The sequence below is a fragment of the Castor canadensis genome, chromosome 3 (assembly GCF_047511655.1).
Source record: "Castor canadensis chromosome 3, mCasCan1.hap1v2, whole genome shotgun sequence".
In the NCBI taxonomy this organism is placed as follows: domain Eukaryota; kingdom Metazoa; phylum Chordata; class Mammalia; order Rodentia; family Castoridae; genus Castor; species Castor canadensis.
In genome coordinates this window covers 131,705,470-131,724,036 of record NC_133388.1, presented here as the reverse complement: position 1 = coordinate 131,724,036, position 18,567 = coordinate 131,705,470, and the positions used below count along the sequence as shown (strand labels likewise).

The window sequence follows — 18,567 nt, the reverse complement described above, 5'->3', positions numbered from 1 at the left end:
TCTGACATAGAACATACTTGTTGAATACACAGATGAATAGTGACATTTTACATCTAATAATGTAATTTTACCTTTTCAGCTAATTCTTCTGCTGTTATCTTTGGATCATACGGAATGGGATCACCTAAATAGGTCCGTAACTTCACAGGAAAACCCCCATACATTGGAGCAAATGGATAGCGAAATTTTTCATAAAGCCACCTAAATAGCCCTGTTTTAAAGTAAACAAAATCATTTTTACTGGTTAAATACTCTAAGCATGTAATTATAAACTTTCAAATTAATTATACAAGTCTTAGGAGGAAGGTAGCAAAACATATCGCTTCTTATAATTAACATAATTTTATTTTAAAGATGACCTTTTCATCCATATATACCACAAATACACCACCACTAATGCAAGATACTAATGACAGGGGAAGCTGGAGAATGGTGAGAGGATGAATATAAGAACTCTCTATACCCCATGCTCAACTGTTTCTGTAAATCTAAAAATGAAAAAAATAAGTCTGTTAAAGGTAAGATTTTTAATATGAGAATCTGAAGAAAAAGCAGTTATTACTGCAGAGCAAACAGTTAAGAGTGCAACCCAAACCTGGAAACTCAAAAGCCTAGAGACTCAAAATAAGTATCTTCCGTGTATAAATGAGAAAAACAAGGAAGCATACATTTATGTAAACATGAGACTAAAGCACTGAAAAGCTATGTAAAGACCACAAAACATTATTGTAAATTAGGAAAAACAGACTAACAAATCAAAGAATTATGAATGCTAGTGACCAAGTTTGAAACTTAGCAGAGTTAAATTAAAAAGTAATAAAAATGTAAAATAAAAGATGGACTAAAGCTAAAAAAAAACAAAACCAAAAAACATCAAAGGAATACAAAAAGGTAAGCCACATGGACTATATAATCATGTATCGAATTGAAAGCTGAAAACATCTTTTATATATGAAAATACGAAATATAAAATCACACCCCACAATAACACTCAAAAATTTTCAAAAAAATCCCTAGACACTAATTCTTGAGATACTGAGCTTTAAAGTCAAGAAAGATTAAGAAGCAGTCAAAAGGAATTTTAAAAACAATTTAAAATTCAACAAATTTTTGGAATAATTTCTGGTTTGCCATTATAAAAGAAACAGACTAAGAAAGAATTATAAATAATTCCAAAATAAAAGTTAAATATCACATCAAAGTCCCCTTGTACTTTAAGTCTAAGGAAAAATTAAGATTTATAATAATAGCAATCTAAAACTCTTTAAAAAGAAGACTATTTGGAAAGGAACAATAACAACTATAGTGGTAGGCATATAAAATATAACCAATTGAATATAAATACAAATAATGGAGTAGAAAAACAAACTAAACATTTAAAAATAAGAAAACAGAGACATTGCAAAGAAAAAACTCATCCAGTTGTCATTCCTATAACTGGAATACAGGTTAATTTTTAATTGATAAATTAGGGGAAGATAAAAGAACTTTCCAAAGTAAATATATTACGTCCAAAATATTTTTTAAGTGACAGAAATAAACCAAAGCAAATAAATGACATGTTAGGTTATTAATCTTAGTTCGATATGTAGGTTATCCATTTTTGATACGTAGGTTACCATTTTAAAAGTTATCTTCTTCATGGTTAACTTAAAAAGACAGTATATAAATTTGTTCTAAACCTCAGCAACATGGTTTAACACAATAAATAAATCACTTTGAAATTTTAAAAGGTCCATTAAAAATATGCCTCAGTATGTATATGATAATCCTAACAAAAATATAACATTTAAGAATTGCTATTACTTAGAACCAGTTATCATTTGGACTTTATATAGAATAACATCTAAATAATACATTCATTTTTCTAAATTTAACAATTCAAAAGTTTTCCTGTAGGTTCAAAACCCCAAATATTTTAAGTGTTACACTGTAATTAAAAACCATATGAATAAGAACTTACTTGTTCCTCCAAGTGATCTAAATCCTTCTCGAATATTTTGTGTAAACATAGGAATAATGGGCTAAAGAAAAGAATTTGAATTAAAAAGTAAATAAATAGATCCATTTAAAGTCTCCACTGAGTCACTAAAGCAAACTTTTGAGGGCCAGTTTAAAATTATGAAAATAAGATTTTAAAAATAAAGGCACACTTGACGAGTGTGATTTATTATACTAAATTCGGCTTGATCATTTGTAAAAGTATAAATTGGAAAAACTACCCTCCAGTGGCAATAAATAATATTTATCAATTCTCTTAATAATTCACATAAATTATTAAAATTCAAAATAGAGATCATAATAATCATTAATTTCATTTAAAAATGAATGTGGTAAATTGGTTTTAGTGGGCTCCTGAATAGCATGCTCATTGAAGAAACATTAAGATATAGATTCTCTGTAAGGATTTTGGTAAGATGTTGTCATAGATTTAGTAAAATACCATTTTTTGTGAGCCTATTACACCTAAAATGTTCAACATCAATGAATAGTACATATAAGACTCACTTCTAAAAAAAGAAAAGAGGAAAAGTATATGTATTAAAGAATGCTTTATATTACTGATTTAGAGGATTTCTGCTCACAGGTTTATTTTTATTTTTCCATGAATATCAATGATTAAGTGTGATTTTTAATAATAGAAACATTAAATGTCATAAAATATCATGAAGTATCATTTTGGGAGGTTATGCCACTGTGAATACTCAAGTAGATTAAAAAATTGAGTAAAATACCGTAACATATAAACAAATATATTGAATTAAATGTTCTAGGATAAAACTCTGTGTGTATGTGTGTGAGTAGCCAATACTATAGTACTTTCAGAATTATCAATACATGCCTAATATAAAACTACCCGCCTTAAAAAGCAGGGTTTAAGATATTTAAATAAGTTGATATTTTAAAAGTCTTTCTTGTTCATCTTTTGAAAATATGGTAGACTTTTGAATAATAAGGGAAGAAAACACAGGTATGCTTTCATCATAATACTTACTGCCTCACATACAACTAACTGATCACTTATTGGATCTCTCCTCTTACCAGAAGAAAGATACATAATATATTGTAAGGACTTTATTTTGTGCACTGCTGTATTCCTAGCACCTAGAACTGGACTTGGATTAGATGAAGAGCCAAAGGAAACTGATTGGTGAATTAAAGGAATGAAGCAGCAGCACAGAGAAACAATGCTTCTAATGAGTTAATCTGTATTCTCTGAATACAGAGGTCAGAAATAGGCAGCAGCAATCTCAAAATTGGTTAAGAAAAAAAAAAGTCAGGTAATGAAAGAAGTCATATTTATTTAAAATTCAATGGAAGTTAATTCACAAAACATAAAATTATAAAGAGCAGGGAATTCTTTTGTTAAAACAAAAAAACAAAAGCTCAGATCTAGGAAATGACCACTTGTTTTGTGAAATAAAATGATGGCTGAAATCCTAATGTTTTAAACAGTTACAAAATGTCTTCAGAGTTGAAAACTCAGAATGCCCAAGAGGGAACACAAATTCTTCAGGTCATAGACACACAGCTTTTCTTCTCTTGCCCAGTACTGCTGGACTAACTCTGTTACTGACTGGTGTAATCCCAGGAGTCCGTATTGAAATATGGACTTCACAAAGACTATTAGGTTCAACATCATTCCTTAAATATTTAACCCTATGGAAATAGACATTTCTAGAACCCACTTGATAGAACACTTTCCCAAGCAGGATTAGTAATCATCTATGCTATACTCTTGGATCTATGGTTTCAAAACTGTCATTCAAACTTGCATCCTTAAAGCCATAAGCATCAACTTACTACAAACAAATAAGTACATTTAAGCCTTTCCTTGTTTGTACTTTGTATATAAGACAGTTGCACAGGAACCTAGAATTCAATTGTTTCAATATATACACGTGTCTCTGGATGTACATGAGACATTTTAAAAACTATTCCTGGGAGCCAGGTATGGTCCATGCCCGTAATCCAAGTACTTGGAAGGCTGAGGGAAGATAATTACAAGTTCTAGGCCAGCCTGTGCTACAGAGAGACCATGCCTCAAAAATAAATGAATAAATAAATAAACTAATTAGTTAAAACAATTCTTGAGGCATCTAGAGTCTTCCTTCTGCTATTAAAAATGTGAAAACCTTTGGACAAGATACTTACCACATCTAGGCCTTCTTCATGTTTACAATGGGGATAAGGAACAATAATCACCTGTATCTCCAAGGTTTTTTATAGATTAAGAGATAATACACAAATGACTTTATTGAAACAAAATTTTATGTTAAAATTTCAATTAAATGTGCTAATTTTCCCTAGCCTATTTAGATATGAAGTTACCAATAAATTCTTACCAAAGTTCTAATTCTCAGGAATTCACAAAAAGGAACGATTTATGAAATATATCAACTTTCCAGATTTCTCCTTCTTAATTTGTTGGTATGTCATAATTTATTATTTCTCTTTCTTAATTTGTTGGTATGTCATAATTTATTACAATGATGATTTTGCAATGCTGGAGATGAAATCCAGGGCCTCACCCACACCAGGCTACACCCTCAGACCAGCAGTCATTATTTAAAGGTAGTTAATCCTGCAACAATAGTCTTCACTTTTTACTCATAGCTGATGATAATTTAGTTGTTTATCAAGGATTTTGAAGGTAATATTTAAGTTTCCAGGGATATTTGTATCATTTACAATGATGTTCATATTTTACTAAATGAGTTCCCTCAAGTATTTGGAAGGCCCCTTTGAGCTCAGATGTCAGCAGACTCACTGTGAAATGTAGTCAGATGGCAACAGCACCGTTGCCTCGAGTCCTGAACTGTGCTCTGCTCTGCTGCTGCCTTGCTGTGTGACCAGATCCCTTCCATCCCTCCATCTCTCTGTGCCTGAGTCTCCTCATCTGTAACATTGGAATATTACATATGTCACCTCCTCACTGTGCACGAGTACCAAGATAAAATCTTCAAAAATGCTACAAAATGTGGGCTGACTCAATATTTATCAAACTTACAAGGTCACTTTGTAAATTCAGAGCATCAAAGAGTTTTGCTTGTTTTTTCACTGTAAAAGGCTATTTCTTAAATTTTCTACAGTTTTATACAAATCCTTAGCTAAATTATCTGAATTATCTTGACATCTAAAAAGTCAAGGATTACCAAATGAGTTGTTTCCTTATATAATTTTAGGCCTTCTTCTAAGCAATATGCTGTTTTAAAATGTAAATTTAGGATGAAGAATTAGAATATCATGATGAATTTATGTGATTTCAAATCTATGTTTTATAATCTTTATCTTAAACTTGTGGGAAATAATTCTTTCAAAATAAAAATCTGAAAAGTGAACTATCTTCAGGCTTTAGTTTAATTAGGTCTTAGTTTTGATTGTCCTTAATTTTTATAAACTGCACATAGCCTTTTATAAACTGCACATAGTCTTAAATTTTTGTTTTCTACATCAATGCTTATGACTTTTGGAAAATAAGTAAAATGTGCTATCAGTCAATTTTCTATATAACTAACACTATTAATATAAAATCTATTAACATAAAATCAATTTCAAAAGGCTCCTTTCCACTCATGTATAATATTCTGTCTCTAAAAAAGGTCAATTCAACAAATGTTTAAAGCCTACTCAAAGTTGGCCATTGACCTAAGGATTTGAATATAAAATTCTTGCCCTCAAGGAGCTTATAATCTACTATTGGACAGTACTGTTAAATGTTTATGTTATTTAGGCACTTGGGAAAATACATGAACTCGGACTAGATTCACATTATGAAGACACTACAGCAATAACTTCCAGGAGTTCCATATATACATAGGTACAGGAAAGAAAAGAGCTCAGTGTATTTTATTATAGCTCTTTCAATTGAAACAAAAAAACATCCATTCTTCTTCAAACATTATTCTATGGTCAACAGGACTCATCCAGAATCTTTCTTTCTCAATCAACAGTCCATATTTGCAAGCTGGGCAATCAAGAAGGGTACACACTGGTTCTTTATGTAGCAGTAGTGGGGACACAGAAAACCTTAAATGTCAAAGTCACTAGCAGCAGTCTTTAAGTAAAAGGCCTAGAAAAAGAACAACAATCTATTGAGGGCATTACAATTTCTTTATCTGACAATCTAAAATAACAATTAACAGCAACAAAGGAGAAACATTTCATAAGGAAAAGATAAGTACTTCTTAGGATGAAGTATAAGATGGAGACCAAAAAGTTCAGAAATACACTCCAAAGGCAAAAGAGGAAAAACAAAATAGCATCCACATTGTTCAGTTTATTAAGCAGAATTACAGTGATCCCCAGAGGAACACTTAAATTTTATTGGAATATTTATTTGGAAAGTGTTTTTAAAATATTTAAAGTACACCAATCTCTTTTTTTTTTTTATGGGAGCAGGGGGCAATACTGGCTTTGAACTCAGGGCTTTCACTTGCAAGGCAGGTGCTCTGCCACTTGAGCCATACCTCCAGTACTTTTTGCTCTGGTTATTTTGGAGACAGGGTCTTGTTTTTGCCCAGTCTGGCCTGGACTGGGATCCTTATTTTAAGATTCTCACCATCCCTAAGATGACAAGCACATGCCACCACAGCCAGCTTTTTTTCCATCAAGATGGGGCTTATAAACTTTTATCCCAAGGCTGGCCTAGAATTGAAATCCTCCCAATCTTAGCCTCCCACATGGCTAGGGATGGCTGGTATGTGCCAGCATGCCCAGTTATCTGCATCTGAGAGGGGGTCTCAAGATCTGTTTGCCCCAGATGGCCTTGAACTACAATCATCCCAATCTCAGCCTCACAGACAGCTAATTACAGGCATGAGCCACCAGTTCTTGGTTACCAGTCTATTTATCTTTATACCACAAGTTATAGCTGATAACATCTGCTGATAAAAAATAAAAAAGAGTCACATACTAACTGTATCTTATTTGAAAAATTAGTCAAAGATAAAAGAGCTGTTAAGAAATCATCATCCAGGCAGGCATGGTGGTGCCGCATTTGGGAGGCAGAGGCAGGAAGACTGTGAGTTCATGGTGAGCCTGAGTTACATGGCAAGACCCTGTCTCAAAAATGAAGGGGAGAAAAAAAGAAGAAAGAAATGAAAGAGAGAGAAAGAGAAAAAAACCAGCATCCATAACTGCAATATACCACTCATTTGTACAGAAGGCACCAAAAGTTTAAAATACGTAAAATTGGACTAATTATGCTTATGGGAAAAAAAAGAGTAACTGAAGGACCAACAACACTATTTGTGTAAAATTACAAGTCTGATGAAAAGCTGGATTTTGAACTGTAAAATAAAACTTTGTTGTATATCTGACAAATTTCCAGATTAATTTTATTTAGGGTAGCTACTTATATACAAGGAATATTTCCACTATTGATACCTTATTGTTTTATATAATTTTTAAAGTATTGCAACAAAAGGGTTACGTTCTTATCTACTTTGGCTCAGAATTGAAGTATTTATTTTAAATTTGACTAAGCTTTACTTGAATAATTTCCTTTCTACAACTCACCACTTTTGCATCAATTGCGACCTGAGCGAAGCCTTTACGATTGCCCCATACAATGTTGTAGGTTTCATCGCTCATTAGGGCTTCTCGAACTCCACCCGGTGAGATAGCTAACAAGTGACCACTCCTCAGAATTTCAACACATTTTTCTCTTGGTCCATGTAGAGCACAAAATACATCAAGTAATAAACTAAATCCTATAAGAAACATGAGCACAAAGATATACCTTAAGTACTTGTTTTTCGGTTCTTCAAGAGCAAAAATCTTCCTAACTATATGATTTACTATCTATACTTCTGTCAACTTTTTTATTTTATAAAATCAACAACTTGTAAGGTTAACTTAAGATTAATATTGCTTGCAAAGTAACAGTTATATCTTCCTAATCATGTACTACTCAAATTCTTAATGAACATGACCATCGCGAAAAACAGGGATTCCTCTCTTCATTTTACAGAGGAATTTGGGCTCAGAAGTGATACAGCATGTTCGAAGTCACACAGCTAAAGTGGCAGAATAGAGATTTTCTTTAGTTATGTCCAGCCCAAAGCTCCTTCTACTGCATCCCATGTCAAACACATTCTAAAGCACTTACTGGAGAAATCACAAATCTAATTTCACATTAACCTCAAGAAAGAACCACTAGAGACAATGTGATTCTATGTTTTGCACTACCCAAAGTGGCAAGACTAAAATCAAACCAACTTATACAAAATTAACCCTATAATTAGAATTTTAAAAAATTAGTAACAATAGCAAACATCATTCAGCATTTTTAATAAAGTGAGGGTATTTGATTCAAGAACAGCTAATTCCAAATCTTAATATTATACAGCTTTTCAAATTACAACTATTTATGAATGAAAGATGTAATTCTGTCAGTAATTAAAATTTTTAATAAAATCTGAAACTGGAAGTTTAGGAATGTTAGTTTATGTGTATTACTTCTTAAGAATGAAAAACACAGAGATAGGTGCTAAAAACTCTGCAGATTAAACAAGCTTCTCATTGGTTTAAAGATCTGAAGCAAGATTATAAATATTAAGATTTAAATGTATTAAAAGCTCACGAATTTAACTAGACACGTACTCATAATGAATGAATGAAAAGGGAGGTTTTATAAGTTACAAGAATAATATAAAATCTTCTCTTTTGCACCCAGGTTTACAATAATTTTATACTTTCAGAAAGCAATAAAGGACTTAAGGCAAGTCAATGTCAAAATGTTACAAGAGTCATAAGGGGAAAATTTTTTGAAAAAGCTAAAAACTATTCACATTTTGTTAGTTACAAAAAGGAAAAAAATGGAAGCAACCCAATATTCTGTAAGAGAAAAATGGCTGATGAATAGCCATTTCAATATTGACAACTTTAATATTTTAGTCATATATTAAAGTTGTTCCAGGCTGGAGATGTAGCTCAGTGGCAGAGCGCTTGGCTGTCAGCATGTGCAAGGCTCTGGGTCCATCCCCAGCACCACAAATACAAAACAAAAAGCCAAGTCCTTGTAAGACATGGTAACATGTTAATGCTTACATTAAATCTTTTTTTTTTAAACTCACAAAATTGTTTGCAATATATGTGAAGATATAAGATTTAAAAATAAATAAAATAATTCAAAATGTTAATCGGTTATGTTAGGATGATAAGATTACAAAGATGTTCTTCTAGTTTCCTGATCCATTACAAAGTGGTCATATTACTTTTTAAAGGAAAACTTTATAGCCAATTTAATTTATAAATGAAGTACAAATGGGTATTTAGTGACACAATGATACCCAGAGCACTAACCATGTCTATGAAAAGCACTTGAGTACATATTACTTAATTCACTGCTTGGTTTGAGTCTGTTTGGTTGGTGGATCAGCTTTGCTTTTATTGTTCCAGAAAATACACTATCAACCTTCTTGGTTGTTTCTAATGACTTAGTGACAGAAGAAAACAAGAGTTAAAAATGTTTTTTTAAAAACCAAAACTCGATCGTGTCTGAAACCATTAGGCTAGTTAATCTTTTTTAAAAAGTACAAAATCTTTATGAGCAGATTTACAAAATGTAGTCCTCAATCTTAAGAGTTTAAGCCTATAAGATAAGTTGTGTATGATAAGAGACTCTGTAGAGTGTACACATTGAAGATAAAACTTATCCTGGCTATTTTAACCTAATTTTGATTTGCTATTAAACCCTAACAACAGTAAACTTAAGCTACAAAAATTATCTTGGGAAAAGAGCTCATCATATGAAAAAACCTCCTATGCCAAAATATACATTGTTTTACAAAAATTATAGTTAATTTTTGAAGCTAAAGATTTGGGCTAGGGATGTAGTTCAATGGTAGAGTACTTGCCTGGCATAGGCAAGTCCCTGGGTTTGACCCAAGAAAAAGAAAGAAAAAGGAAAAATGATAGAGAGAGACAGAATGAAAGAAAAAGAGAGACAGAGAGAGAGAGGAAGGAAGGAAGAAAAAGAGAAAAAGAAAGGAAGAAAGAGAAAAGAAAACAGAGTGTGAGAATGAAAGAAAAAAAGAAAGAGACAGACAGAAAGGAGAAAGAAAAGAGACAGAGAGAGAGAGAGACAGAAAGGGAGAGAGGAAAGAAAAGAAAAGAGAAAGAAATAAAGAAGACAGATTTAAGCTATACTGGTGGCACACACGTATAGTCTCAGCTACTTGGGAGGCTGAGGCAGAAATCTCCCTTGAGACCAGGAGTTGAAGGCTAGCCTGGGCAGCTAGGGAGACCATGTCAAAGAAAGGAAGGGAAGGAGGAAAACAGGAGAAGGAAGGAAAAATATTAGATAGCAGTTTTTAGTACAATGTTTTTATTTTTAGATATATTGCCTAAGTAGGATTAGATGTTTTCAAATTAGAACTGCAAGTTTGTTTTTATTTTAAAAAGGCGAAAAACTTTTCCAGATGATATGAAAGAGCTCCAAGACAGACTACCACACAATATGACCATGTTAGACACTTTTATGTCGCTATTTGCAGCAGAAGTTTACCTGGAATTTTAAAGACAAAGTGATCAGCTACTACTCGGCAAGTTCTGCCTTTGTGGATAAAAATTTTAGCCATGAAGTAGTAAAAATCTATAGGAATAGCCCCATGGTAAAAGATTATAAGTGCTGGTCCTTCTTCTGGTATTTTTTCCATCCCATGAACTTCATAACCTGTTTGAAAGACAAGATGCAGGTATTTAAATTGCATTTATTAATTTATCTGTACTACAGGATAATGAGTAACTTAAAAGCTCAGTTTTTTCTTTCAAAGTGCATGAACTTCCTGGTTCCCTCCCCCTTTCCCTTTTTCTTCTCTCTTTTTCCCCTTCATTCCTTCCAAGAATCATTCCTACAGCCATAAAGATGGACAGCCACTTGGGTGGAAAGGTGGCCCAGAGTGGAGTCAGAATGCTGACGGTTCAGGCAGAGTGTGGTGGGCATCCACAAGGGATGGCCCAGAGTGGAGTCAGAGTCAGAGCAGAGTTGTGCCAACACCTACAAAGAAAAGAGCCTAGCAGAGTACTGAGTTGAGTGGGAAAAGGAGGGAAACAAGGGTGGGCCAGGCATAGAAAGCAAAGCCTGAGTGAAAGGAGACATCCATATATAGCAGTAGCCTCACAAGAGGCAGAGCAGAATATTGTGAGGTGATGTCTATGTAAAAGAGATGGCCTGGTATAAGGACCATAGCTTGAGCAGATGAGGAGAACACAAGGCAGGGAGATGGCCTGTCCTAGGATGTATAGCCCAAGCAGGGTAAGAGGATATCCATGAATGCTAGGGGATAGTAGCAGTGATGGGAGATTCATTACATACAGGAGATTGGTCAAATGAGTCTACATACTAAGGATAATGTGAACTAGGTTCTCACTGTTGTAGGAGGGGTTACAAACACAGAAAAGGAGAGAACTAGAATTAATAGCCACAAGAGAATATTGCTCCCTTCCTAACAATGAGAAAAGGTCAGGTAGTCTACAAACTCCAAACTTTTCTCAGGCACATCAGCCAGTCAGAAAGTTAGGGCTTTTCCTGAAAATGTGTTTGATGGTACAGAGTTGTGTGGCTCCTTGATTAACAAGATTGATTTATGCTCTAATATTATCTAATATAACCTATTATTAACCTTACAGATTCTATGATTCTTTGATCTTACATGATGTTTCCAAAGAAAGCATTATGATTGTTTATTTGTTTTGAGACAGGATCTCACTATCTAACCCAGACTGGCCTTGAACTCTAGATCCTTCTCCCTTAGCCTCCCAAGTGCTGGAATTATAGGTGTAAAACATCTTACCAGACTTGAATGTTGTTTTATAGTTTTAAAAAAAAATCAAAACTAGTTCCCAGGTAGGTGCAGGTGGCTTACATCTATAATCCAAGTTACTCAGGAGGCAGAAATCAGGAGGATTGAGGCTCATCAGATAAATAGTTAGCTAGACCCAATATCAGTAAGCTGGGCATGGTGGCATGCACCTGTGATCCCAACTACTCGGGAGGCTGTACGTAGGAGGATCACAGTCCCAGGCTGGCCATAATCAAGAACCTACCTGAAAAGTAACTAAAGCAAAACCAGGCTATGAATGTGGTTCAAGTGGTAGACACTTGCATAGGAACATGAGGCCCTAAGTTCAAACCCCAGAACCACCAAATATGTGTATTATATAATACATATTGATATTAATTTAATATAATATGAATATATAATATATATATTTCCATATACTATACAAAGAACTTCTTTTCAATTACTTAATTCTAATTCAAGTAACTATTTACTTTAAGCTTTACAGAATAATTGCTGATGTTGTGCAAGGCTACCAAAACAATCAATTATCACATTGGATAAATTTTCTGAGATATATTCCTTTGAAGGATATTAAATACAAAATATTGCAGGGATTTTCTCTGGCTTACAGAACATTTTTTGAAATTATGAAATAACTGAAATGCTTATATATAACTACTTACCAAATCCTCAGCTGAAAACAGAAAAATTAGAATAAGCCATTATCAACAAAAAAGAAAAAAATGAGTCCTCCATAGTGCCATGAAGGATTAAGCCCCAATGTTATTTAACTATCAGCCTTGAAGCACAGATGTCATCATATCACTCCCTGCTCAGAAAGCCTCAGTGGATTACTCTAGTACCATATTTTTAAGGCTTTTCAGTCCCAAGTACCTACTGAGTGTCTTCTGCTCACATGGTTGCCTTTAACTGAAGCTCTTCCTGACTTGTAGCAGAAACTGTACTGCACTTTAACTCCTCCTCCTCAGACTCTACACTCAACCACCAACTTCTATGCTATTCACACCTCCAAACTTTTTCTATGCTGTTCACAACTCCCAATTTTAGTTTCAAAGTGCAGCCTCATCAACTCCCACCTGTAACCACCAATCCTCAGTGGACCTGATGAGCAATGAAACTCAGAAAAAGCAGTTCCAAAGGCAGTTATTGTCACTGTCCATCCAGTCACTGTCCTGGAGAAGGAAGCCTCAGGCTGCAGAGTGTGAGTTACCTGGGTTCTATTAATAAGAACAGCCTATTCAGTAACAAGTATGGCTGTCTTTTCTGATGTCATTAAATAAAAATTTATCTACTCTGCTCTGATTGCATGCTCATCAAGCAGCCTCCCGATTTCCAGACTTCTCATGCAGATTAGCCTCCAGGGAGAGGACTAGGAGGTCAGTCATCAGGAACTCCATATATTTCTTCTGTGGCAAAGATTATGTAGATGAATTTCCCTGTCCAGTACTACCAAGTAGACTGTACTTTAACCTCTTCCCTCAGATTCTATACTGAGTCACAAAGTTCATGTCATATGAATGCACTTCTGGCTTTGGACACCAGTTTCATGAATTTGGATAATAATCTCCTAAGAGATAGGTCCTTTCTAAATTTGTCATCAAAATTCCATTTTTAAGTCCATACACTTACATATTATAGTAAATTAATCAATCGCTGTGACCTTTTTTGGGTCTTCCTCAGCAAAGCAAAGTAAACTAAACTAAACTACCTACAAAATAAAGTCCAAACTCTTGAGCATAGCATTCAAGATCCATGGTCACGGTTCTGCATACTTCTCACTCACAAATGGTGGGTTCATTTTCCAGCTCTAAATACACCATCCATTTTATATGCTGGGGCATACTTAACAGAAACAGCATCCTTCTATTAGTAAAGTTACAAATCTTTCCTGTTGAACAATGTGTTTTGGGGCTCCATGCAAGGCACATAAAGCGATCTTAATCTCTTTAGTACTATAAAGTATCCCATAATAAATTCAGTTCACTTATCTATTCATTTCCCTATTCAGGGGACAACTGAATTATTTCCAAGTTTTGACAAATATTGCTGCAATGAAGATCCATTTATACACATCCTAATGCACTGAACATGTGACTATATGTTACATGTTCATGTTTACTATCACAAAAGGAGGTATTAAAAAGAGTAATTGTTGGTCATAGGATATTTCCATCTTAAATTACAATAGAACCTAGTACTTAATTGTCCCCTCTCTTGTCCTCTTCTGCTATCAAATTTAACTTTTGTCAATCTTTAGGTAAAAATACTATCTCAGTGACATTTTAACTTGCATTTTCCTAATGGGGGTGTTGTATATGTTATAAATTTGGCAACTTACATTTCCTTACAATTTTTCAATTAGATTTACTAATTTTCTAAGATATGCTGTTCATAAATTATGCTGATCTGTCCCACCATTTAACATTTTAAAATAGCTTTCACTTTTCTGTCTTAACTCCTTCCCTGCTTAAAGATGATCAAATCCATTTTCCTGCTGATCTGAAATAAACTTTAGTACTTACTGAACTGACATGTTTTGGATTCTTTAATTTGCCTCATCTATGTGTGACAATTCCTCCCTGCAACAAGACCACAATTTTAATCATTATAAATAATGTAAATAATTTTTTTGGCAGTGGGGCTTGAACTCAAGGCCTCCTTCTTGCTAGGCAGGTGCTCCACCACTTGCGCCACTCTGACAGCAATAAAATGTTTTTGACATGATGGAAAAGATCCTCTTTTGTTTTTCCAAACTGGCTTTGGTTGTTGTTTACTGATTCTTCCATACAAATTTTTGAAGTTTCACAAAAAAATCAGTTGGAATTGCATTGAATTATAAGAAGAAATTGGAATATGAGCTGGAGAGTAACGTCTTTACTGAGACATCCCATTCATTGTTATTTTTTGAGTTCCATCTATCTGTATAATTTCTCCATATAGCAATTACATATTGTTGGTTTTAGTGCAAAATAGAATTTTTTTAGTCCTAAATAGAATAGAAATATAATTTAGTCCTAAAAAATTATTATAATAATTACAAAAAATGAAATTCCCTATTACTGGAATTACTTTCATAATTCATGTCTGCATTATATGCGTTTGCTAAAGATTTCTGGCACATTCCTTTTAATACTGAAAGTAGTATTTTTTAGTCCTCATTTGCTAAGACTTTTTATCATAAATGTTGTATTTTATAACAGTATTTTCAATAAGACTGACCTATAAATCTGTTTTGTGTGTTCTCCTTAGCTTTGTTAGCAAAGTTACGCTAGCCTTGCAAAATAAACTGTATAGCTCCACATTTTTTTCTATACTCTGAAACAGTTTGTTTTAAAATACACATTATTTACTCCTTAATATTTTGGCAGAACTCATGGTCTGCCCCTTTGAGGTTCCCATCTGTTTTATGATTATTGGTCTATTCTGTTTCTCTCTTCTTTCTGAACCAATGTTTTCGTGTCTACTTTCCTGTAATGTTAGTCAATTTCATTTAGTCTTTAAGTATAGTGGTGGGAAGTAGTTATTTATCATTTCTTAATCATTTACATGTAAGGAATTATGTTGGACTTCTAATGATTATCAAAAAACACACAAAGATCCTCCACAGATGAGGGTATCACTCACTCAGTCACACAGTGGGGCCAGGATACAAAGTCTGTGCTCTTGTTCCATACCACAGGAATGGTCAAGGAACCTAGATCTGTAATGTTCAAATGCTGATTATAACCTATCAATGAGTAGTGAAATCAACTTAGTCAATTGTGACATCACTTCAGTGAGTTATGAGTACTATTTTTTTTAAATAAGAGAGAAGACAAAGCAGATCACATGTAGAAAGCATATATACCTTTCATGAAATAGTATGCACATATACATATATATATATATATATACATATACATATATATAAAGGATGGCAAAATGTTTTTACTAGGAATAACAGTAAAAAAATTGTTAAGCCTTAATCTGTTTTTCAAATATACTAAGGACCCAGTGAGTGTGTTAAGTTGAACCTAATGATCAAGTGGTAGAAGTTATACAGATATTAGAGCCCTCAAAGTTATCAGAGAAAGAAGCTTAGCTGGGTGTGGGAGTGCACACCTGTAATCCCAGCTACTCCAGAAGTGGAGATAGGACTGTGGATTGAGGTCTGGGTTCGCGCTCTCCCCTTTAAAAAAAAAAAAAATAAATAAAAGTAAAAAAATAAATAAAAGTTAGTGAGATCCTATTTCAAAAACAAGCCAGCAATGGTGGTGTACTAATCCCAGCTACTCGGGAGATGGAGGTAGGAGGATCACAGTTTGAGGCCAATCAGGAGCAAAAGCATGCGACCCTAGCTAAAAAACAGATTAAAAATAAGCAAAAAGGATTGGGGACTTGGTTCAAGTTGTAGAGCACTCGCCTAGCAAGCATAAGGTTATAAGTTCAATCCTCAATACCACCAAAATTAAAACAAAATAAAAATAAGATAAATATGCTCTATATAATTATAATAGTTAACTTTTAGTGAAATTTAGTATGTAACAGAAATTATGTTAAACACTTTACATGAAATTTCACTGAATCTTTACAGACACCCATTTAGAAAAAAAATTCAAGAAAGTTACACATCTTATTTGAGAAGGTTATTTACATAGTTTTAACACTTTCTCAGCCTTTATCAATTACAAAGTAAAAAATTAGCAACTTTACAGTAGAGAAACCTGACAGACACCTTCTTAAACAAGTGATCAAAGATAACACCACCAATAAGACTCTTCAGTATTATGACCACTCTGATACAATGAAGAGAAGTACATAACATTTTTTGTAGTATTGTCAAATTTCATAACTTGTACCTAATTATGGAAAATGTCAAATCTAAACTGAGATACTGTCTACAAAATTAAGTAGGCAATAGTCTTCAAAAGCGCCACGGTCAGGAAAGACAAAGTAAAACTAAGAAAATGGTCATAGACTGGAGGAGACATGACAACTAAATACAAAAGGAGATCCTGGATACTGGTAGGAAAATTTGAAATTTGAGTAGTATCTGTAGTTTAATTAATAGCATTGTACAGATGATAATTTGATAATTGTATGCTGATTATATAAGGTTATACATTACAAGAGGGAACTCGGTACTATTTTTACTATTTTTACAACTCTTCTGTGATTCTGGATTTGTTTTAAAAAATGCAGTTTAAAACAAAATTATAGTTATTGCTGAAGGGAAGAGGAGTAGTGGTGAGGGAAAAAGAGGAGAGGAAGTGGATCAAGAAAGAAAAGTAACTTACTAAGGTCACACAGACACTAACTCAGTAGAGCCTGTTTGCATAAATCAGAGATGTTTACTTCATATCCCAATTTTTCCATTAAAAAAAACTTTGCTGCATGTAAGACCCTTTTAGTGAATGGTTCCATTTCTTTAAAAACAATAAGACATAAAGTAAAAGAAGTTTAGAACTTGTATTATCACAGTCTGCTTTTTAGTCTGTATAATGAATATATGATCAGACTACCTAATTAATCAAATCACTTCATTTTCACTAAACTCTATACTGCCAATGAATTGAACAAGTTATGATAGGGTTAAGTAAGTGCCAAAGTTATTTCCTGTGTAACACAAAATAAAACCATAATACATACACATACACAATAAAGCAAGATAAAACAAACAATAAAGTATTCCTTATTTCCCTAAAATAAAAGTTATGATCCCCATTACCTTTACAGTTATGCCAAAATCCATTACTTTAAATTTTCTCAAAAATATCTAGGTGTCTTACTGAGGACTCTTCTTTATTATATTAATTTTCAAGGGAAATTGGTAAATAGTAATAGTTCAGCTCTTGAAAATATTCATGTTTTCCTGGATAGTACTTTTTGAAAAATAAGTCAAAAATTTGAAATGTTATTCATATTATTCAGGATAATATTTTTTTGAAAACTAAATCAAAAGTTAACTTGAAGGTAGACTTCATTGACCCATTTCTAACAAAACTACCTAGAAATGGATATTTATGGGACATCAAATTAATGTTGCTTGACAAAGCATAGGCAATATGCTGAAAAGCAAGCAGAAAGGGTCACAGGCTATTTTTAAAAATCAGAGTACTAATTTAGATACAATCTGAGTAAAACTTAACTTTAAAATAGAAAACTGGATTGATTCTTATACAAAGATAATTTTTATTTAAAATAGTAAGAGAAATTATAACAAGTTACTGTTCAAAGTAACTAAACTAGTTACAGGATTTACAGAATTCTTTGTAGTCATTAAAAGTCATATTTACGAGAAGGGCTAACAGCACAATAAATACTATTTTGCCACACATATAACAATCATAAGCATACTAAAATTTTAACAGAACTCATTTGTATGATAAATTTTAGATGGCTACTTTTTTCTTGATATTTATCTGTATTTCTACACTCTTACAATGAAACTTTTTATTATTTAAAAATTCTTCTGAACATTCCTAAAAAGCATAAATTAAAACTGATCTGACAGCAATACAAAAATCCAAATATGCACCCAAATGACTTTTATTTATGTCACTAAATAGGATAAAGAAAATCAATTTTTAAAAGTATCACTTTTCCTAATCAATTATTATCCTAACAAAACATTAAGAATAAAAACTAAGCATTTTTTCTTAAAGTCATAGCACATATCTAAAAATAAGTTAAAATTATATATTCTGCTACAAAATAAATTTAGTGCTTTAATTTACCTAGATTAAATCATGTCTGCTGAAACATAAATTTAAAT

General features: G+C 32.9%; 1 protein-coding gene across 11 annotated transcripts in view; it reads right to left on the bottom strand.

The window, feature by feature from the left end:
- Tmem68 (transmembrane protein 68) overlaps positions 1–18,567 on the bottom strand; it is a 66,109-nt gene that overhangs the window by 36,888 nt on the left and 10,654 nt on the right. For 5 of the 11 annotated variants that reach the window (XM_074068673.1, XM_074068669.1, XM_074068670.1 and 2 more), the window contains exons 4-7: positions 10,514–10,681; positions 7,522–7,715; positions 1,964–2,024; positions 72–211 (exon numbers count right to left, since the gene is read on the bottom strand). In XM_074068673.1, coding sequence (XP_073924774.1) covers positions 72–211; positions 1,964–2,024; positions 7,522–7,715; positions 10,514–10,681 — 563 coding nt within the window. The other 6 variants (XR_012446343.1, XR_012446342.1, XM_074068675.1 and 3 more) reach the window with 5 other exon arrangements.